At 39.3% G+C, this 22572-nt stretch overlaps 1 protein-coding gene across 3 annotated transcripts in view; it reads right to left on the minus strand.

Moving 5' to 3' along the window:
• Positions 1-22572, minus strand: part of RASGRP3 (RAS guanyl releasing protein 3) — a 103686-nt gene that overhangs the window by 22536 nt on the left and 58578 nt on the right. Inside the window, exons 2-11 of one of the 3 annotated variants that reach the window (XM_060169272.1) lie at positions 21256-21384; positions 18262-18453; positions 17146-17248; positions 15253-15315; positions 14584-14715; positions 13004-13151; positions 11373-11546; positions 10872-10988; positions 8615-8890; positions 1582-1659 (exon numbers count right to left, since the gene is read on the minus strand). In XM_060169272.1, the coding sequence (XP_060025255.1) occupies positions 1582-1659; positions 8615-8890; positions 10872-10988; positions 11373-11546; positions 13004-13151; positions 14584-14715; positions 15253-15315; positions 17146-17248; positions 18262-18331 (1161 nt within the window). In that variant the 5' untranslated portion in view covers positions 18332-18453; positions 21256-21384. Of the gene's footprint in view, positions 1-1581; positions 1660-8614; positions 8891-10871; positions 10989-11372; positions 11547-13003; positions 13152-14583; positions 15047-15252; positions 15446-17145; positions 17249-18261; positions 18454-21255; positions 21385-22572 lie in introns of those variants that run through there. The other 2 variants (XM_060169271.1, XM_060169270.1) reach the window with 2 other exon arrangements.

Consider the following 22572-nt stretch of genomic DNA (forward strand, 5'->3'; position numbering starts at 1 on the left):
GAAGGGGCTTTGAAAGCTTCTGCTTTTACAAGAGATAAAAAGACTTTTTTATGTTGGATGGAAATGTCTCCTAAAATTGGTAAAACTTAATCCTGAAAATAAACCAAAGTAAATCTAAAAGGCACAGATCAGGCATGTGTGCTAAAATGGTCATTCTTACCCTGTTTCTGAACAAGGGGTGGTGGGAAAATAATGGGCAGCATCACGCTGTAGAAAAAGCACAGGCGGTGAAGGCAGACTCCTGAGAGCACTCCAAATTCTCCTACTGACTGGCTCTGTGGTCTGTGTAAGACACCTATGCTCACCAGACTCTGTTTCCTTAACAGAGTTAATGAGATAACATATATATTATGACCTGCCAGGCATCCAACAACCAACAGGTGGCAATTAAGGTGCCTAGTTATAGGTAAAGGAAGGCGTCAGGAGGTGGCAATGCTGTGTGTGCATGTACAGGACAGCTTCATCACACCAAAGCTATGGAATGAGGGAGGAGCTTACGAATTCCTTTTTTTCAGTAACATTACTTTTCTTTCTAGCTCTCTCTTCATCACGCGAACTTTGAAGAGTCTGGTCCTAACCCCTCCATTTGCCTGTGCTGTATCTTCCCATATGGCTGCCTTCTGCAGTGTCCCCAGGAGATGGGCTTCTTGGAGTTGGCAGGGAGGGGAACATGGTGATGGACCACCATAGACATTATTTTAAGAACAGATGCTACCAGGTCAACTGACTCAGACTCAAGTTCATAGTCTCCCACCTGGCCTTTACTGTGAACAGCATTCACAGTCATTCTGCCTCTTTCAGTTCGATGGTTCAGAATGGTAGTAGGTATTAATAGATGGACAGACTTAGGCCCTAGGGTTGCTGGCAATGTGCCACAGAACTCAACTGGTACGGAGGTAATGAATGAGACCTTCATAAGAAAACAGATCTCAGGATATAAGAAGCAGACAGAAATTTTTTTTCAACATGCAAACCTCATCCTCATTGTAAATTTCATATTCACCCAGATATTTGTTTTTTTACTAGTGCAAAGCATAGCTGAGCTACAGTCCACTTGATAAGAGTAATGAGCAGTGTACATTCAGTAATTCAGTTTCTTCAACTCATTATATAATGTTTTTTTACTAAGACTCAGCTATCAATTAAGTGAGACTCTATCCAATGTGATACTGAAATTCTGAGCTGGATGAATCATTAGTAGAGAAATTTGTGAATTATGATTAGGGTATTTAAAATTTATTAAATCTAATTTTATGTAGAAGCAGTTTTTTTAAAAAAAGCCTAGAATGGTCATTCAAATTATTGTTCCTTCTTTTTTGGGGGCGGGGCAGGTTCTCAGAGGGAAAATGGAAGATCAACAATAAAACAGAGTAACTGGAAATGATGTTCTTCTTTGTTAGCTTCTAATGTGAAGAAATAATTATCTGTCAGGGCTAAGCTGTTCCATTGGTAAAATGGGAAGAATATAGATTTTTTAATTCTTCAATCTTTAGATCACAAAGCACTACTGTAATGGTCAATTATTGTAAATATAAAATAATGGTGTTTGTCACTGAACCTGAGAGAGAAAACAATACTCACCGATTTAGAATTTCTAGGCTCCAGCACCAGTGATAGTTTGTAAATATCATCTTCTGTGTGATAGAGGTCCAGAGAAAGCTACAACAAATTAGAAGGGATAAATAAGGATGTTGAATCATTTATTTACTTATTTACATTACTGAAATTTTTCCAAACTGAATGCTTAAGCTCAATGTCTAATAACTTGAGTAAATGTAGAACGTTAAAAAGATAGCATGCAGAGGTGGAAAATGAAATTTTTTTTAAAGACGTTTTAATATTTTATTTTTTGGCCATGCAGGATGTGGGATCTTAGTTCCTCAACCAAGGAGCAAACCCACGCCCCCTGCATTGGAAGCGCGGAGTCTTAACTACCGGGCCGCCAGGGAAGTCCCAGAAAACGAAATTTTAAAAAGAAAAAAGTTAAGCCTAGTGTGGTCATCAGCATCAACAAGAACCATTGACTCAATTTTTCTTGATAATTATTGAGTAGCTCCTAAGCACCAAGCACTGAGCTGGAGGTAAGGGATCCTTGATGTTACAGGCTAGGACTGGGGACAGGTGTATAAAATAAGACTTGGAAATGGAATAAATGGTGTCTTGGAGGTTTGACTAAAGAACTGCAGAAATGAAAGAGCAATTAATTATTTCAGGGCATTGTGCTAAATTCTGGTGATATAAAATGGTATAAAATCATTCCTGCCCTCAAGGGCCAGACACCTTATTTGACTAAATAGGACCTGAACACAAAAAGATATATTCACATCAACAAAAGGCAACACATGCTAAATGTGAAGGAAGTTGCCCCACTCTAAGTGCTATAGGAATTTTTCAGGGAGGCAGCGTGTAAAGCATGAGGGAGAGGTTTTGGAGACCGGTGGGTTTGAGTTCAAATTCTGAGCCTGCCACTGGTTAGCTCTGTGGCCTTGAGCCAGTTATTTCCTCTCTGACACTCAGTTTCCACTCCTGTAAAATGATCACAAAAGTCCCTATCTAATTGGATTTTTATCAGGATCAAATGAAATAATGCATGTAAAGTACTTCACACAGGACCTAGTACACAGTGAAATCTCAGGAAATGTAATCTGGTATTGTTGATGTTATTGTTATTATTATAGCTGTTACAACTACTTTTATTATTATGTGTGGGGGCCACTGAGGACAGAAATGATCAGGATGGATTCACAGAGGAACTTGTGAACTGGGACCTAACTGGGAGGACTTGGAGAAATAGAGACAGAGAGAAAGATTAGGGTAGGCAAGGATAAGAATGTAAATGAAGATTAAACTGCGTGGATAAAATCTGCAAAACCTTAAAATGCATGGTCCCACTTACCTAAAACAGAAGTCATAAGATTTAAAATAAGCCTGGATAATTCCCACACGTGCCCTTCAATGTTAAGAACCTGATGAATCATACCATTTTATCAGCAGGGAAGAGAACCAGGTGCCCTGCCCTTTCTCTGATCATTTTAAGCATGAAAATTTTCCTTTGACATATTTTGTCTAAAGATAAAGGCTTAATGTGAGAGGCTTTATTCCATTTCCAAGTCTTATTTTATACACCTGTCCCTGGTCCTAGCCTGTAACATCAAGGATCCCTTATCTCCAGCTCAGTGCCCGGTGCTTAGGAGCAAGAGAAAACTCAGAGGCACAGGATGTCTTTCAAGGATTTATCTTGCTGTTCTATCTCATTTTTTTAAAAAAGAAATTGGCATTATAAACTGTCATTTTTGCATCATTCATTCAACAAATATTCATTGGTCACCTAATATATGGCGGGGACCATTGTAGTCACTATTCTAGCTACTAAATACAGCAGTTAAATTAAGGATTTCACATATCTGGTCATGTATTGCATTATCTAGACTTTGTCATCTAAAGGTTTTTTTAAGCATAATAAAATTGACTTTACTATAAAATTGCCCCAGTATCATTTCAGATCATGAAAATCATGCTCACAAAGAATGCACACTGTATCCACCTTCCTCTGAACAGCAGTCACTTCTACGTCCAGGGGCCCTGCCTTTTTTCAGGAGAGGAACTGTCCCCATGTCACAAACAAATGCTTTGAGGAACCAGCCCACCATATAAAAGAGTGAAGGGAGATGCATGAAAGGGATATTGTGATAGAGACGTTGGTATAACAATGTATTTGGTAAAAGAGTTTTGCAGATATGATTAACTTGGGGATCTCTCCTCATAGCTCAACAATAAGAAAAATTTGTGCTGATAAGTGGAATTTGACACTGGATCTCTGGGTTAGGGAAGCAATAGGGGAAGGTGTGATCACTGATGAATGGGAGATAGCCACTACTCATCTAAGGCAAATTGTTGTCAGTTTGATGACAATTGCCACATCTAATTTGTCAAGAGAAGTCAGAAATCTAGAGTTTTATATAAAATATCCTCATTTTTAAGCACTGGCAACTAATAACAGATTTTTTTTTTTATGATTCCATGTGGGCCAAATAAAACACATCTGCCATGGGCAGTTGCCCACTGTTTTGTAAATTCCACAACAGAAGACTCTACTGGTCTCTAAGCTTCATGAAAGGAGACAGTACATTTGTAATCTCACCTCTATAATCCCAGTCCTAGTTTGCTACCTTGCACTGTGAATGTGACATAGACAGAAAACTGACTGACTTCCTCCTTTTGACTTCCTTGTTGTCAGGAGTTAATCTGGGCTTTGATGAGTATGTTCCTGTCCTCCTGACTCTTCCTCTGATGACGGCACTGGCATCTGCTGGAAAGGAGATGCCAGCAGTGCAAGAACATCCAACCAGAAACCCAAATAAGCCACACACTAAATAGGGGAGATGCTCTTTCAAAAGACACAGAACATCCCTGAGTATTTTCATACGTCACATGGACAGATATCTGACTCTATGATGGAAATATTTTTGTTTTCTCCCAATGTTTGCTCTCCATTTATTAGTGGTCGTATGAACCTAGGCAAGTCATTAATCTTCTTGAGTCTGTCTCTTGATCTGTAAAATGGGAATCATCAATAATAGCTCCCTCCCAGGGTTGTTGTGAGGATTAAATGAGCTAATGGTGTCCAATGGGATTTGTTTAGAGGGCCACACAGATGGGAACTGCAGGGTTTGGCTCCCAATCAGTGCAGCAGCCAAATGCCACTGTGCTCATCCACGAGTGCAGAGCCACCTTCTGGGTTAACTCTAGCCATCTCTCTGCTTTCCAAGCTGCGATCCTACTTGCTTTCTCGGATCTCCTCTGGGCCTTATGGCCCTGCACAAAGTGATCTGTTCTACTTCCTACACACCTTTTAAATAATATAGGCAGCTTGTCAATGGGGTTTCAAAAATATTTATTTGTGTCTAACATATTTTAAGCTTGTTTGTTTCTAAAAAATGTTCTGAGTCACTGTTTCAGGTTGTTGCTTTTACATCCAAACCTATCAGCAAAGATGGCTGTGGATTTAGTCTGCACCTCAGGACCGACATTGTCTTGACTGGAGAATTGTAAAATAACACACACTCGGTCATCAAACTATCTCCATTCACCATTTTTGCAATTCTTCCTCTTCCTCCTCCTCTTCTTCTTTCTTCTTTCTTCTTCTTCTTCTTCGATTGTAAAAATACAGGGGCTTTCCAGTAATTTGCATATACTCAGAATGGTAAATGTAACTGATAGATCTAAAAATACTATGAAAAAAAATCAGACTATTTTGTATACCATGAAACAAGAAGCGTCAGTTTAAAAGCTCCTGGTTACATGAATTGGGATCACAGTGGAAAATGTTTTCTCCAGATCTTCCCTAAAAAGGGGAACAATACAAATCCCAACAGTTTGGCGGTGTGGTCCTCTTTCCTTCATGTGCCCAGTACTGTTCAGGGGGCTCAGATTACAATGATAAAAATGGCAAACATAGTCCCTGCTCGCATAGATTTCATTTTGTAATTAACTCTTTCTTTACACACCCATGAAGAGGGAGAGAGATTATTTAATTTTCACAGATGCAAAATAAAGTAAATGTCAGCAATATTCCCACATTACAGAGTAAATGTCCATCAGAGAGAGAAAGAGAGACACACACACAAACTGGGATTCAGAAGTTGGCTATTTGCAAGCCTTTTGTCCGTTATGAATCGCAGCTTCTTCATTTCTAAAATAGGAAGGGGCAGGGGTGATGTTACACCCTCTGACCTGCCCAGGCTACATCACAGGGTGTGTGTGTGAGAATCTACTGAGGAAATGTATGTGAAAAGTGCTGTGAAAACTGTAATCAACTATTACAGAAAGTTCAAGCATTGCTATACAGCCTACTGCACAGAGCAGGCATTTAGCAATTGTTCATTAACTTAAGAGTTCTCATTTTCTTTCTTCCAGGGCTCTCAATCATATATCAGCTTCCTCACCTGGGACCATGTTTAGAAGCAGTCACTTCAGGCAGAAACTTGACCTAGAGTCTTGGAGCAAAAAGGATCACCCCTTCAATGCTGTGCTTAATAAGAATGACCTCACATGCATTTGGGCAGCTGCAGTCAACGTATGGTTCTAATCTCAACATGTATGTGGTTCATGAAATGCTCACTGGGCTCCAGTGAACACCTCCTGGGAGTCTCCTCCATCCTCATTCTGAGGAGATTAATCTGCCTAGGGCCAGGAAGGATGAATGCACCGAACTTTCTCCTTGGTTGTGGGGAGAGAGGAAGGCTTTTGGCTTTAAATAGAAACTGGCTTGACAATTGTGCTCATCTGCGGAACTGTGCTATCCTGATGAGCCACTGGGCCGGAACCACAGAATTAGGTTGACACTTGGTTCCTTAGTCCCAAGGCTCCACCATTCCTTACATCTAGCACCACAGAAGTTTAGAGCTGGATGAGATCTTACAAATGAGCACAAAACCCTTTAGGAAAAATCCAAAGTCAAGACTAGTTAGCAAGGAGACAAAGCTAAGTAACTGCAGAGGCAGGACAAAAAGTTATGTCTCCCATCTGAGACTCTTGACATTATATTACACTATACTATACAATGCTGCTGTGACTAAATATGGTGCTTGGTGGCTTCTAAATTTTCCTTCAATTCCTGAGAGAGAGAGAGAGAGAGAGAGAGAGAGATACACAGAGAGACTGAGAGATTGAGTCTTTTTCTTTTTTCTTTTGTTTCCAGCAAAAATGAATTATTTCTTAGCTTTTACTTCTGGAGTTCAGATTTTCCATCTGCAGCCCCAAAATTTCATTCCAAATCCTTTAGTATTTCTCAAATATCTGTCCTGATGTTGCCTGCTGCATTTACAATTCAAATTTCTTTTCCCTACTCCATCATTATTTTTTATCCAGATGAGGAATTGCCCAGCATAGGCAGCTGATCATGAAGTTCTCCCCCAGCTCGTGGAGGCAGCCTGAGCACAGACACTTGGAGCCTAGGCTACCCCCTGAGACTGGTCTTCAGACATCACCTGTGGCTGTGGGGTTACAGTCTGATTGGGGCTGCAACTCTGGTCACTTATTCATGGAAACAGATTTACATGGCAAATGGTTAATAAAGGCAGCTGCCTGGATTATTGTGAGGTTCCCCCACCCTAACAGAGAATGTCTGGGTGTTTACTATTTGTTACACAAACTCAACCCCAAGAGATTTGTGCTTCTGTGTGTTGGCTACTTCTGCTTTATACTAAGAATGCAGCTACCATTATTGCCTACACCTAGGGGTTCTCTTCCTTGGTAAACAATTCTGTGTTCTAGGAACAGTTTGTGAGAAGGTCTAGGAACTGCACTCTTATCCCAATGCAGCAGTCCTAGAGGATTTAGCTCTTTGGAGTTCCAGAGGGCTTCTTGTTTTCATTCCCCATGGCTACTGGAGGAAAAGTAGTCAATTCGGTATTGCAGCCAAGTTTCAGATGCTACAGTGTCAAAAACCCAAACAAGGAAGTTGCTCCTCCACTTGTTTAAGCAAGGGTGAGAGAATTTGCTTATGCCTCTTTCCCCCTGACAAAGAAGCAGCCAATGGGAAATGTTCTCTACTATACACCTGTGTGTCTAAAAGTGCTAGGACCTAGAGACCAGCTAATGGTGCGTGCCGCCAAGGCCAAAACGTATGAGCAGTAGGTGAATTTCTTCCAACCCACTCCTAAATACAGCACCCAGTTCATCTGCTGAGTTCCTAAATATGCCAGGTATTGGGTGGGCCAAAAAGTTATTTCAGGTTTTTCCGTTAAGATGTTATGCAATACTATGAGAGGTGCTGGGGACGGGCGATGTATAAGGCAGGTAAATAGAAAAAAAATCTAATGTCAAGTGATACCTCCTATAGATAAGAAAGTACAAGGGCAACACATGTGACAGATGCCTTACTGCTTTGGAAGGAAACAGAGAATGCTCCAGAAAGATAGAGGCTTTTGAATTTAAGCTAGTCATGGTGGGGTTGGGGGGTGGGTAAGGAAGGAATTTTCCAAGAAAATGCAAAGCCAGAAAGTAGAAGGCAGCAATTTGTGGTGGAAAGTATAAGTCCCACATTCCTCAAAGGCAGGTGTAATGCGGGATCAGGTGATGACAAACGAGGAGAAACTGATAGTCAGAAAACAAGTCGTGAAGGGCTCCAGTGGCAGACTGGGACCTGTATCTGGTGGCTTGGGGAGGTTGGTGGGGGTAACGGGGAGGGAGATCTCAGAGGAGGTCCCCGCATTACTCCAGGCTTCAACTACAGCAGTGCAGTGAGGATCAAGAGAAGCCGATGAGTTGAGGGCATAGAGAAGGAGGTGATGAATTAGATGAGTGTGATGAGGCACTGAGGACAGGGCTGGAGGGCCTCTCTAAGAACTGCAGAAGCCAGAGCCGTGGAGGCTGAGACTGGGACCCTCAAAGCAAAGGGAACTTTCTTTGCTCGGAGATTGGTGTCTCAAGTCACTTGGGTTACAGGTGTGTTTCTCTCCCTTCATCCTTTGAGATTTCTTCCCATCTACTGACCCTGAATTCAACACCTCCCCCACCCCCATTGTGAATTGCTGGCATGGATCTTCCTGCATACCCTGGGAAGTGAGGTGCAGGAGAGTTATTAGCACAAACTCTAGTCCGTTGGACTCACCGTGAGCAAGTTGATCAAATCCAGGTTGGGTTCCAAGTGGTGAGAGGCATTCTGTAGGGAGACCAGTTCACTCAAGGTAACGGAGAGCTGGTGCATTTTCACAATGTTCACTTTGTTCTCCTCCATCCAGTCTGGGAAAATGACATGGACTGCTATCAAGTCTTTCAAGTGGACGCCAAGGATTGGGATTTTGAAGCCATCACAGTCGGCAAAGGCCTTGCGGTAATTACAGTAATTGCCGTTGGAGGAGACCAGCTCCGTCATTTCATTCCAGTTCTGGGAACAGATGGAAAAGTAGTATTTTCAAACAGCCTTCCCTTCTGCCCACCCTCAGGCCCAACAGTGTGTGGCTAGGAAATTCCTCGCCTACTGAAAGAAGTATCAATTGCACCAACGTTGATGCAGGGAAATATTAACCAGGGAAAAGAAAGTTAGAAAAATGTACTAGGCTTGGCTATGAGTTGGACAGCCTGTTCCATTCTGCGTCAAAAGAGAAATAGCCCACAACTCTGCCTACCTACTAGGGGTGTTGAGATGTTAAATAGCATCATGTATATATAAGTATTTTGTAATTCATGGAAATATTACAATCCACAAATACAAGCATGTATTGTATTGAAGTATGTAGTATATTAAAATTTCCTAGTTGTTCCAAGAAAGTTGCATTCAAGATATAACTTGAAGGGGCCAGTATGGGGTAGGAACAGTCATACTGATGTGTGAGATAGCTGTGGTTTTGGACTCTGCCACTAACTAGGAGGGTGACCTTAAGCAAGTCACTTCACTTTTGGGGACCTCAGTTTTCTTTTCTGTAAGAAAGGGGAGTTCAAATAAATAATTTTTGAAGACACACTGGTGGTTGCAAGCTTCTATGAGCCTCCACTGAATTCTTATTCTTTACAACATTTAAAATATGTTTTGCTCTTTACTGGAAATTCATTACTAATCTAAAGGAAAATGAAACACATAATGAGCCCCATTATACTTGGAAAGGGTGCAGTGTTTGAGGTCACTCAGCAGTGCTTCTGTGGTTTATATTCTCCTGTTTATATGCACAAGCTATTGTTGGTTGCCTAACGGCAGCCATACCTTCCTAATAGACCCATGTGTCTACTTTTGATCAGTCTACTCTTTCCCATGTGTCTCGGATGATGCTGTTTCCGTGCCCAGATCCAAGGATGGGTTCTGATCTACCATCTTCATAATTCCATCCCTCTGGTTTGTGATTGGTTCAGGAACACAGAGTTAAGCCAATCAGTACATTGTATTCCTCTGGATACTGTTATTGGCCCAGGGGTGGGCATGTGATTTGAGATGGTCCAATCTGTCTAAAAAAGAAGGTCTTTTATTCCATGGGTGCAGAGCTGAAGAGAGGTTTTCCCTATCTCCAACTTCCATAAACAAGAAAGCATAATTTTCCCGTTGCTGCAGATAGCCCAATCAGGAGGGAAACCAATCCGATGAAAAACAAAAACTAAAACAAAAACCTCATACTCAGAGGAATACAGAGCAACTGAGCCAGAGCTCTGATCAGACCATGCCTGGACTTGGCCTTGCCTCTGGACTTTCAGGTATGTGAGACGATCCATTTCCTTATTGTTTAAGCAATTCCAAGATTTTTTTTTTTTAACTTACAGCTGAAAGTGTCCTTACTGATATAACAAAGTACACGCTTACAAGGAAATCTTTTCATAAGGACGAAATGTTCTTTTTTGCTCAATAAGGAAAAATATTATTGTAGTCTGGAAATAAATATGGCAGAAAAAGTTCAGTTTGGGAAACAATCATTGCTTAAATTTTTTTTTTTAATCCCTGAAAACTGAGCTATAAATCTGAGGGCTTTCTATACAAAAGATTTCTTTCTGCCTCCCCTTCCTTTGTGTCTTCCACCGTGTTGAACACAGTACTATGAAGAGAGCAGGTGTTCAATGACTTCATTTGAGGACGGGACGGTAGGAATGATTTCTGTCATATTTGCCTTGTAACCCCCATGTATTTCACAATGCCTATCACATAGTAAGCACCAAACACATATTTTTTAAATATTTACAACTGCAGTATGTTAACAGTGTTCAAAGCATTCCTATTAGGACACTTGTTGCCACCTCTAATCTGTTTTTCCAGGTGGTATGGCTGTAACCTCCTATTGTCTAAGAAGAAAACTTTCCCCTTCTGAGTGACATTTGTTAGGATCATCCTACCCCTAAACAATTTACAAACAAACTTTCTACTTGGGTTATGATCTGATCCACTGTACCTTTGTAACTTCTGAAGAAAGATGAGAATGGGTCTCTTTGAGCCGGGAAATGGAACTATGACTAAGGCCTCCTACCACTGCCATCAGGGTGTTAAAATTTTTGAGCTGAAGGAGCTTCTGCAATAGAAAAGGTTAACTTCAATACTTAGTAACAATTTTTGAATTATTCTGACCTTTTTGAGGTACAGATGAAGTCCTACAATTTAACAACAAGGATGTAGGGAAAATAGTATCAATTCAAAATGAAGTACAAATGAAATCCACTAGAAAAATATATCAATCATTACACAGAAAAATAGCTACATTAAATGCTTCTAAATACGGCCAATTAAAAGCAATCTTCTTGCATGAGAGAAGTATATTTGCTCATTAGACATTTATGGGTATTTTAATTGGCTTTTATATTGTGAACCCCAAATTTTTTCAACGACTTTTCTCAGTAGAGAGAATGAATATCTAGAATCCTTTGAGAATCCCAGTCTAATTAACAGACATACATACCTTGGCAACATTGATAAACTTTGTGATGACTTCTGCCCTTTGCTGAGGGGTTGGTTTGCTTAGAACCATCAACTGGACCCACTTAGAGATTCCATTAAATAAAGCAATAGATCTCTCCAAGGTTGGGTTATTCTCCAGGCAGCCATGGATGACATAGCTTTGGTAATCAGTGAACTAGTAAAGGAAGATTCAGAGACTCTGAATTATAATGGAGTCTTTGAAAAAATTATAAATTAGAATGTTGCATGGAAGGGGTGAGATAATGTTTCACAACAGCATAACGATTTCTTTCATTTCACATTTATAATGGCATCTTACAAGTTTGAACATATCTGCATCTTTAACATGTTATTTTGCTGCATTTCACTCTTCCACACCCAGATGCACACTTATTACACACCACAGTGTTGATGGGAGGAGGAAGGGACAAGACTCAAAGTCATATTCCAGTGAGTCCAAAATTTGCTGGATCATAAGATCCACCTGGGGCATTTGCAAAAATACTGGTTTGGGGGAACATGTCAGACCTAAAGGATCACTGTTCCAGAGGAATAACCTAAGAATCTCCATTTTTCACCCACTACTGGTGATTCCAATGGTCAGGCAAGTTCGAGATACAATGGCATACATTAAAGAAGAGGAAATGAATATAAATATTATAATTTCAAGTCAGAATAAGTTTGCAATGTGTTTTCAAGAAGAAAAGAGAAAAAACAGAAATTGAGTAAGGCTGCTCTTTGGCAAAACTGACACATTTTCAGGAAGTCAGCATGGATGTCATCAGATACATATGAGCCTCCTACCATAGAAACAGAGCAGGGGATTCCCTCTCATGGCCTGCCTGTGGGGAATCAAAAGGTCCTCTCCAAGTAGGGTTACTTAGTGAAAAGAATCAGTCTTTCAGAAATCCATACTTCTAACCTCATGTTCTTCTTTGCAAGCAATAACGTAATTCATTCTTTGGCATCTTGGAAAAGAAGGAGTGACTTCCCCAGAGCTTGGTTAGACAAAGACAAAGGCTGTTTGTGAACCATTGTGGAAATATCATAACAAATGGATAGTGAGTAGGTGGCTAGGAAGAGATCACAGTCAGGGGGAAGAAAAGGGATGCAGAGGAAGAACTCTATCAAGACAGAGTAGGAAAGAAAAATTTAATCCAGGATATCCATCCCTGCGAAAGAAACAACCTGATGTTGAGATTCTCCTGAAAGCTTACAATTCCTATTTTCAACCTATATCCATAATCAGGTATTTATACATATCCCAACCTAAATAAATATTTCTTCTCCCAAAATGAAGGGCCCAGCTGAACATGTTCACTTGGGAGAAGTCAACAGAGCTAAATAAACCTTGAATGGTTAAATCTCCACTGAATATTTAGAAAATCATGCTTTAATCCTATGAAAGGAGACATTGAAAATAGCAACAGAAATATAGCTCCTGAGCCATAAAATAAAGACAGGATAATATTTATCTTTGGTTAAAAGGGATTGTTCCTGTGAGTTAAGGGCACTTTTCCAGTGGAGCACAGTGACAGAGGCTGCCAACACTTCAGAGTATGAAAATGCAGCTCTTGGTAAAGTTGGCATGGTGGTTGTTATCCTTGGAAGAATAAGTGTCCAGTTTCTTACTGAGATCCTTCTAAAAGATTTATGCTCCAGAAAAGTGAGGTGCTCAGCCAATTCAATGGGCTCCAGATGGTCAAAGAGCAGACAGGCTTTTCCCTTCTTGGATACTTTTTTCCTCTGTGTGACTCTTCTCATCCAGTCATAGGAAGGACTATAAAAGAAGAGTGAGTCTGGTCAATGTGCTGAAAGCTCATTTCACTCAATGGAAGTTATTAACCTACTGACTGTGTAACTCTTGGCCTGCTTCCAGGGGCTTGTGCAAAATACACGCCCAGTCCTTCATATTTGAAGAGAAAACCACTGACCCATTGCCAATAGAATATAAACTTCGAGTTGTTTTTCCATACAGGGTAGGTTTGCACTGATTCATCCAGAATCCCTTACTTGGTCTCTCCTGTGACCAGTAAGGTTTGGATCATGAGGGAGAGGTTAGGGCTAGGTATATAAATTTTGGAGTTTATCAATATATAGGTGGTGATGGAAACCATCAAAAGCTGGTTCTCACACTTCAGCAACATATGGATTTTTTGAAAAGCTTGTTATAAAGACAGAGACCTAGACCTCACTACCAGAGATTCTGATTTACTAGGAATGAATAATCTGAATAATCTGTATTTTTTAGTATAAACATTTATCAAACTCTTAGATGTCCCAGGCACCACTATAATCACAAGTATTAACTCATTAGATCTTCACAACAACTCTACCAGGTATTACTACTATTACTCCCATTTTATAGATGAGAAAATATAGGCACAGAGAGATTAAAATTTTACCCAAGATCACACAGCTAGTAAGTAGAGGAGTCAGGCTGAATAATCCTTATTTTTAACAACATCCCTAATAACTCCTGGATCACTCACCGTTGATCACTCTTGAAGAAGTATTCTAGGAAAAGAGACTAGAGTATGAATGCCTAGGACACAAGAGCACATATTTGCAATATGGCTAACCATACTCACAGGCCTAAAATAGTTTTGTCTACAAAGTTAGCTAGTCAATATAAAATGCTAGCCTAATTAGCACCAAGTTCCTAATCCCTGAGCTAACGAGTTCATGGCACAACTATGGTCAACATTTGTACAGCCTCAGGCTGACCTCAGAGCATCTGAAACTTGAATGATCATATGAATCAGCTGGGGATCTTATTACAATGCAGTTTCCAGTTCAGCAGGTTTAGGGTGGGGCCTGAGATTCTGCACTTCTGTTGAGCTCCCAGGTGATGCCAATGCTGCTGACCCACAGACCACACTATGAGTGGCAAGGGTATAGGAGACTAGATTCAGTAACCGAGTACTGAGCATCTGTTATGTGCCAAATGCGTTCACATATTATCTCAGGTATTCATTGGATGCTCATAATACCCCATGAGAAAGTACAATCCCCATTCTACAAATACAGAAATTGAAGCTTGGAGAGAGAAACTCTGTCCGATGGGACTGTGCTCATTGCATCAAAGCTTTCCTCAGAGAAGCACACCTTGATTCTGAAATGGTATGGATGGAGGTCAATTGGGGTCATCACTACCCCCTCCCTCAAACAGTGGACTCATCTTGTTTGAAAGAAGCCTGTGCCACTCTTACATGCTGGATATGTCGATGAGGCTGACGTGTTTCTCATATCCTAGTTGACTAGCTACTTCCCGGAATTCCTCAGTCATACGGATCAAACCGAGGTCCAAATTAAACTCTGCAGGAAACTTCAGAATCCAGTACCTGAAAGGCATCAAGTATTTTTGACAACTGGAAGATTTCAAGCTAGACCTCTATGGAAACCATGGTATCATTTTACAGATTACATTTAACAATGCATCAAGACCACATGCCAAATTAGCAATCTCCCATCCCTCATCCATCACATTGAGTCTCCCTCTTCCCTCCTTTAATCAAGGACTCAAATCCACTACTCCCACCCTGAGCCTTTCTTTCTCTCTCTTCAGAACCACTGCTGAGAAGAAACCCTTATCCCAATTCATGGCAAGTAGGTGGGAATGTGTATGGTGAGGGAGTAGAAAAAAAATGAATGTACTCTTTCTAAGAGCTGCTTTCATTCCCTAATCACATTGACCACTGCTTGATCTACAGTCCAAAAGAAAGATGAATTCTACTCCCAGGAACAGTTTTAATAAAATCAATAAAAGGGGGACTTGAGTCGATTCTATTGTCAGACTAGGTCTGTTGTATGGTGAAAAGGAAACTGTCAACAATCGCAGAACTAGAAACCACAAGACAATTAAATTCGTAAATATTTACCTCATGAAGTAACAGATCTTTAATCGAAATTCATCACAGCTTTCTCCACTGGCATTTCGATACGTACACTAGTTAAAGAAAAATCCTTGCACGTTGTTTCCTTTGCACAGACCTGCAGCTGTTTGATCAATTTACATGAATTCCTAATAAGAGGGCCGTACTAGGAATATTAGGGTTATGTGTACCTTCAAATGGAGAGAAAAGTGTGTTCTGATGACATCAGTGCTAAATAATTGACACAATGTATTATTGCTCTGGGATGTATTGTTTTGGTCTGGAAGAGAAGCCATTTATAAAATTAGTTTTACCTTTCTGAGCACTTACCAAGTGATGACTGTCAGCTGTAATTACAAATATACTACCAACTATAGATGATTTAAAATCAATAGTACATAAAAGCACCATTTTAGCCAAAAAGATTTTATATATAGGATTAATGCTTTATATAAGTACTCTAATTTCTTTAGTATTTGAAAATGTCATTTTTGGGTATATTAATACACATGTTGTGTTGTGATTTAGTTTCAAGTCTATTTAGTCATACTCTTTTTAACTAACATATATTGAGCTCCTACTATATGCCAGGCACCATGGATATGCAGTGAGCAAGGAATCCAAAGGGAGGAATATCTAAAGAAATGTTAATTCATAGGCAGTTTCAACTTTCATACAATCTGTACTTTCAGATATTAAACTTTACTGTGCCTAAATATCCCTTTCTATTTGTGTTTCATACAGCAGCAGACCTACTAATGATGAGGGTGCTGCTTGTGGGCACATTTCTGGACACTGTTTGGATCCTGAGGCGGGATGGACCAGACTGAGTCAGCTCCCTCCATCCTTCTCTATGTACTGCCTTTCAGTAGTGGGACCTGTGGAATCCTTGGACCACTGGGTACTAGTATCTTGCTCACTTCCAGGGACCTCTGTTCAGGGTGAATGTCCCCTTATCTTCTCTAACATCCCCTTCTGCCCCGAGGTTGGGGGCATGTTGGAAGAAAGAAGTAGAAAATGGAGGAAGCTTGAAGTAAGCAGATGGAAGCCACGCTGGCCCTAATAGTACTCAATGGACCCTCTCCCTCTGAGGCTCCCCTTGTCCTGAAAAGCTTCTCACTCATCTGCAGGACCCCTGGGCTTGCAGCCGGCAAAGACTGTAGGAACCAACATTAGTGGTTATATAATAAACATTAGATCTCGGGGAATAAAACCTCCGTATAAATGTGTGACTATTTTGTAGCCATTTTCAGTCATTTGGCCTTTAACTACCTTTTAGGACTGTACCGTGTACAAAAGTGGTGGACTGCTAAAAGCCCTTATTATAGAATGGGATTTCTAACTATGGATTCTTTTTTTGCTTTTATATCAGAAGAAAATTTAAAATTAATATCAATTAACAAATTGTAATAAACCTGCTAGAATATTCCTTGTGTCTTGCCAGCAAGGGAAGTGTGAAAATTTAGGTGGTGTTTATGCCTGAGCCAGATCATATTATTTTGGCTGGCATTTCCATATGTCTAAACTGTATCCTCTAGGTCCACCATTCTGCATTCCTAAAAGGAATAAGTTAGCTCTTGAATCAGTGTTAAATATTCTTTCATTATGCTAACAGCAGAAATATTTAAGACAAGTTAGAAACATTCAGTCTACAGCTCCTGTTTCATTTTATATCTAGTGATTATTTCCAAGCAGAGCCAACACATCCAGATGGATAGTTAACTATTTGGTCAATCATCCAGATGTTTTGTCTAGACATGTATATATATTCACAAAACAGCTGGATAACCGACTGAAGACTGTTTATTCATCTTCATTTACTGGCTGTGGTTAGACACTCTATCTAAATACAGAACTTGATTTATGATTGTAAAAATTACACAGTAGTTGAAAAGATATATGCAGAGAAGTTTTTCTGCCAACTCAGTGGAAGATAAATACCATCGGTGCATAAGTAGAACTATTCTTGGCAAATAACTATTATTCAGCTCTCCATTGTCATCTGTTAAAAAATAAAATAAAATGAGAGGTGAGGAGACGACAGTACATACTACTTTTCTCTTTTTCTAATATCAGTAGAGAAACATCAGTGTAAAAATTTTCTTGTAGACCCCATTATCATTTTCCTCCTACTTCTGCTGGTATTTCCTTGCAAATTAAGTGGGTAGGTCTCACCCTTCCTCTGATGTAAGGTTGCCAAATTTCACAAATAAAAATGCATGACACAGTTAAATTTGAATTAAGTAAACCACAAATAATTTTTTAGTATATGTATGTCCCATGCACTATTTAGGACATACTTATACTAAAAATGTGGGTCATCTGCAATTCAAATTTAACTGAGCATCCTGTATTTTATCTGGCAACCCTTTTCTGTCTGGTTTAACTCTTCCTATAACAATCAGTTCAACAAACAACTCCTCTGTGACTCTGTTTGTGCAAGGAATAATCCAAAATGCTGAGGTAGGTGAACAACATAAAAGGCATATAACTGTAAAGTCTACAACCTAGTAGGAGATACAAGACATATACACAAAGACAGAATGCAGGAGCTTGGGCAACTCACTCTTGTCTAAGCCAAAAGACCAAGAAATTATCACAGCAGCATATACCACATACCATAAGAAAGTCATAAAGGGCTGTGGGAGAGTGGAGGAAGCAATCAGCATTCCTGACAGGGGAGATTAGGAATGATATTATGAACATCTAGGGTGACATCTGAAATGAGCTCTGAAGTAGAATTTCAGTGAAGTAATATGATAGAGGCATGGAGGTAGAAAGATGTAGGGAATGTTCCAGAAACATTAAGTGAACAGTATGGCTGGGGTATCAGCTGTGGGCAGTAAAGGGAAGGAAATGCAGAGGGCAGTGATACTGGGGAGACAGATTGGGGTCAATCAAAAAGGCCTTAAATACCAAGGTATGGAGATTGAGTTCTGTTCCACGGCAACACCTACATCTGAACAGGGGGAAGTAAGAGTAGCAAGATGTACAGAAGGGAGAAAAGGCTCATACCAAACATCTCAATGCAAGTGCTCAGCAGTTCATCTAATGTTGCCGCTTTCCCAAGTCCACTTGACCCCATGGTTATTTAGCCGTTGTCAAAAAACTAGGGGCATTTTCAACATCATGTAGACCATCTCCATAATCATGCAAACAGGTGATGTTTGTGCCTAGTGGTGGTCTCTGTCCTAGAGTCTCAAGACTCTAAAGAAACAAGAAGAAAAAAATATCAGACTAGAGTTCTGCTATCCGTTAAAGCATGACTTTCCTACCTGAAAAGATAATGACTTTCACTGACTATATTTCTGCAAGAAAAGCATCAAAGTGACAGAGATTGTGTGAACCACCATGATGGTGAAATGCCTGCTAATCTGTTCCTTAGCATGTATGATGCTCTGAAACCATGGAAACGTTCCCTATTAAATACCATCCCATTTAGCAGCTGAAAAATTTTTTTGATACAACATGTTACACTTCATATTCTTAAGTGATAAAGACGTTCAAGAGTACATTGTTATAAGCGTTACTTGGTTTAATATTATTACAAGTATATAGAGGGAGATAACTTTAAAGAGCAAATATATTGATGAGCGTTATCCTCAGGGATCATGTAAATGTTCAACAACTGGTAAAAAAAAACTTATTTGCATAACTTCTCTAACAGTAACAGTATTATTAATAGTAGTAAAATATTAACAATAATCTATTGAACATCCACATTATGTACCAGGCACTACACCAAATGCTTTGCATATATTATACAACTTGATCTTCATAACAATATTGTAAGGTAGATTATTATTTCCAGTTTACAGACAAGGTCATGAGATTCACACAGATTTAGCAACTGGTCCAAAACCATACAATTATTATGGCCTTGAATCAGGACTCCATTATAAAATAAAGTTTTTGGTTTCCCTTTTTCCCTTTTATTGCTCTCCCAAGTGGGGATATCATAAGGCTGTCATAATTTTGCCCCCTAATCTTGTGTGAAAAATGGCACTCCACACCACCTCAGAAAAAGGATATAAACCAGATTATCTGTTACAGAGGTAGTAGAAAAATGTTGGCATGACAGCTGTCCCATTTTATAGCACTGTCATGGGGAAAGTGGGATTAGAAACAACCTCTAAGAGATGCTTATACCGAAAGTATCCCTGTTGGGAACATACCATCATTTTATTTTACAGAGCAAGTCCTTGATGCCAGCTCCATATAAGGCTTAGAGAAATTGAGAGGTCATCATGATGTAAGACAGTTACCCACTGTGGATAGTTTAGGAGGTAAACGTGGCCATTGGGAATTCACTCATGAACTGTTTAAAGTCGATTTTACTCTCAAAGTTTATTTGTTCAACTGGTAGTCATGGAGCACCTGACAATTGCTAGGCACTAGGCAAGGCATTGAGGCTGCCAAGATGAACATATCATTGTCTTATCCCTGCCTTCAATGGGCTCATAGTCAACTTCAGAAGGCAAACACGTGAATGAATCGAAAAAAAAAACTAAGGTCCATATGTGTGGCTGTATTAGTTTAGTGGTACCACTGAAGAGTGACATCTGAATGAGTCTGTTCACCAGCTGTATAAATCAGGTGGAAACATACTCTTGTGCAAAAGGTACTACTCTTAGAGCATCAAAAGAAGGATTATTTCATGTGTCATAAAAATAACGGAAACACTGGGTCAATGCTGTCCCACTTCTGGAATGGGAATATTAAAGCTGTCTAGAACCAACTCTTACATCTCTTAACCAAGTCACCTTATTGGTAAGGCCTTTCCCGACCACCATAATTTAAAACAACACTCTCCCTCCAAGCCCACCTCCCAATTGTCATGCCCTACCTCTCTTACTGGATTTATTTTTCCTCATAACACGTATCCCCATTTGACATACTCCATATTTTACTTGTTTATTTACTTTTTAATCTTTCTAGCACTATGAACGTAAGCTCCATGAATGCAGGAATTTTTGTGTTAGTTCTCTGGTGTACTGCCCAGCTGCTAAGATTTTTGCCTCTCATATAGAAGATACCCAAAAAAGAATTTGCTAAACTCATGAATGAGTGGATGGATGGATAAAGAAAGAATAAAATAAAAATGGTAAAAAGTTTGTCTTTGAATATGTATATATTTGTACGAGTGGATACTATAAAATTTTAAGGGATTGTTTTTTAGTTTGTTTTACTTATTTAAACTAGCTTTTAGTAAACATCACTGGGACAGAAGTTTTCTAGACTTTCTGCTAGCCTTCTAGATGTGATAGGATCTGCCTATACTCTATTCATAATAAGAACTTGGTACCTCTTCCAGGACATTTTGGGGCAGCATTTCTCTGATTTCCTTAACGTAAATTCTGTCAATCCCAAGAAAAGTCAACAATGGACAATTGACAGGTTTGATTACCTTCCTGTATAAACAGGAAGGTTTTTAATCTTGTTAATTCTTGTTACTGAATAGTAAATGTATTACTTAGAACCAAACAACCTAGATTAACTAAACTAATTCTTAGGTCAAACCCAAAATTATTCAGCTAATTTGTTTGGGGAAGATATTGACCTTCCACAAGAGGTTAGAAATAACCTCGCACCAAACACCTGTCACCATGTTTGGAGTTATATTTGTGATCTGTAAAGAAGCCAGTACCTGAGAGCCAAGTGGGCCTCTCCAGTTGCAATCTGTTTCTTCAATCAGTAGATGTGTCTGTGTCTCTGCTTAGCGTTCTGTCATCTGCATATGTACCTGAGATCTCATTTCATATGTGTGGATATTATTGTATCTACAACTGCTTTTTCAAAAGTAAAGCTTCTTTATTGCAAAGGCAATATACATTCATCATTTAAAATACGACAGTAATGAAAAAAGGAAAGAAAAAGAGTTTACCCATAATCTCATCATCCAAAGGACTCTTGTTAATACTACGACATGTTTCTCTTAGTTTTTCTGGCATAATTATTTTGGTGAGTTTCTTACATAATCTAAAATGGTTTAAAGAAACACTTACTTACTGGTCTCACACAGGTAGATATCCAGGTCTGAAAGAATTTTAAGGGCAGTTATCATCACTGGAAAATGCATTGGGGACTCAGTCTGCTGAACTGGTTTACCCAACTCGAATAATAAGTACTTTGGAGAACCTGATAAAAGAACAGAAAGAAATTCCCAGAGTTAAATAATAGAAACACTGAATAATCCACATTGTTTTAAAGCATTTCCAAAACCCTTCAATTATAAGTGGTTTTTGTCTAAATGTCACCCACAACATTAGTTAAAAAGAGAATACATTTGAAGTAGTTATTTGGTGCCATGATACTTTTAAGATCAAATTGTTTTTAAAACATTCAGCCTATTAAAAATGATGTGTGACCAAACCAAAATTTATACACATAGTGTAAAATACTATTTTAGTCCAAATATACTTCTATGGGTGGATTTCCAAACACTGACTTTGGAATGTTAATAAATCTCTAAAACAATTTGTTGTGGTGATCACCAAGCTCTGACTATAAATCACTCCTGACTGTCTCAACAAGAATGTCAATGTTATTTTAGTCCAGGTTGTTTAGTCTCTTGATGGCTTAGGAGTTGCTTTTGTGTTGATAGGTATGCTCTGGCTGCACTGAAAATTATTTCTCCTCAGCATAAACATTTTCTCACAAATCTGAAAAGGACGCAATAAGCCAAAATTTCCCCAGGGCTTGAATTATTTCTAAGAGAGAAGGTCTCACTTCAGAAGGGCAATAGAGTTCTGTTTGGTGTGATTTCCAAAGGCCATGATGTCTTCATGCAGCAAAAAAGACCATTAACGTGACTGGTAAAGACTCAAAAACATTGTGAGGTTGCCTAGGACAATAAGAACTATGCTTTCAATGTTAGAAATAGTGAAAAGGAGCCAATTCCATGCAACTATACACGGACAGATCTTAATTAGCATCCCAGGCTCTTGACTCAGAACATTTAGAAGTTTTTAAAAATTGGATTTCAACATTAGATAGACAAATGGGGAGAATTTTACTACTTTGAGTAAAACGCCATTAACGCTACTTACTTTACTAGATTGTTTAAGAAGTTAGTGAGGTAACATAAATGTACCCACTGTCAATCCTGCAAAACACTGGGTGCTCAGGAAGGTGTCTCCCTTTGTCCACACTTCCTCTTCTCTTCCAGTATTTAAAGGCTTTTAAGTTGAGGACTTAAGGTGAAGTAGAAGATCAACATTTAGAAGTGACAGAAAGAGAGATGTTAGTTTAGAGAAGGGAGAAGGAAATAGGAGAAAAAATACTGTGACACTAGGGCATCTAGTAGTGGGGCAGGTGGCCTCATCA

The sequence above is a fragment of the Lagenorhynchus albirostris genome, chromosome 13 (genome assembly GCF_949774975.1).
Source record: "Lagenorhynchus albirostris chromosome 13, mLagAlb1.1, whole genome shotgun sequence".
Taxonomy (NCBI): domain Eukaryota; kingdom Metazoa; phylum Chordata; class Mammalia; order Artiodactyla; family Delphinidae; genus Lagenorhynchus; species Lagenorhynchus albirostris.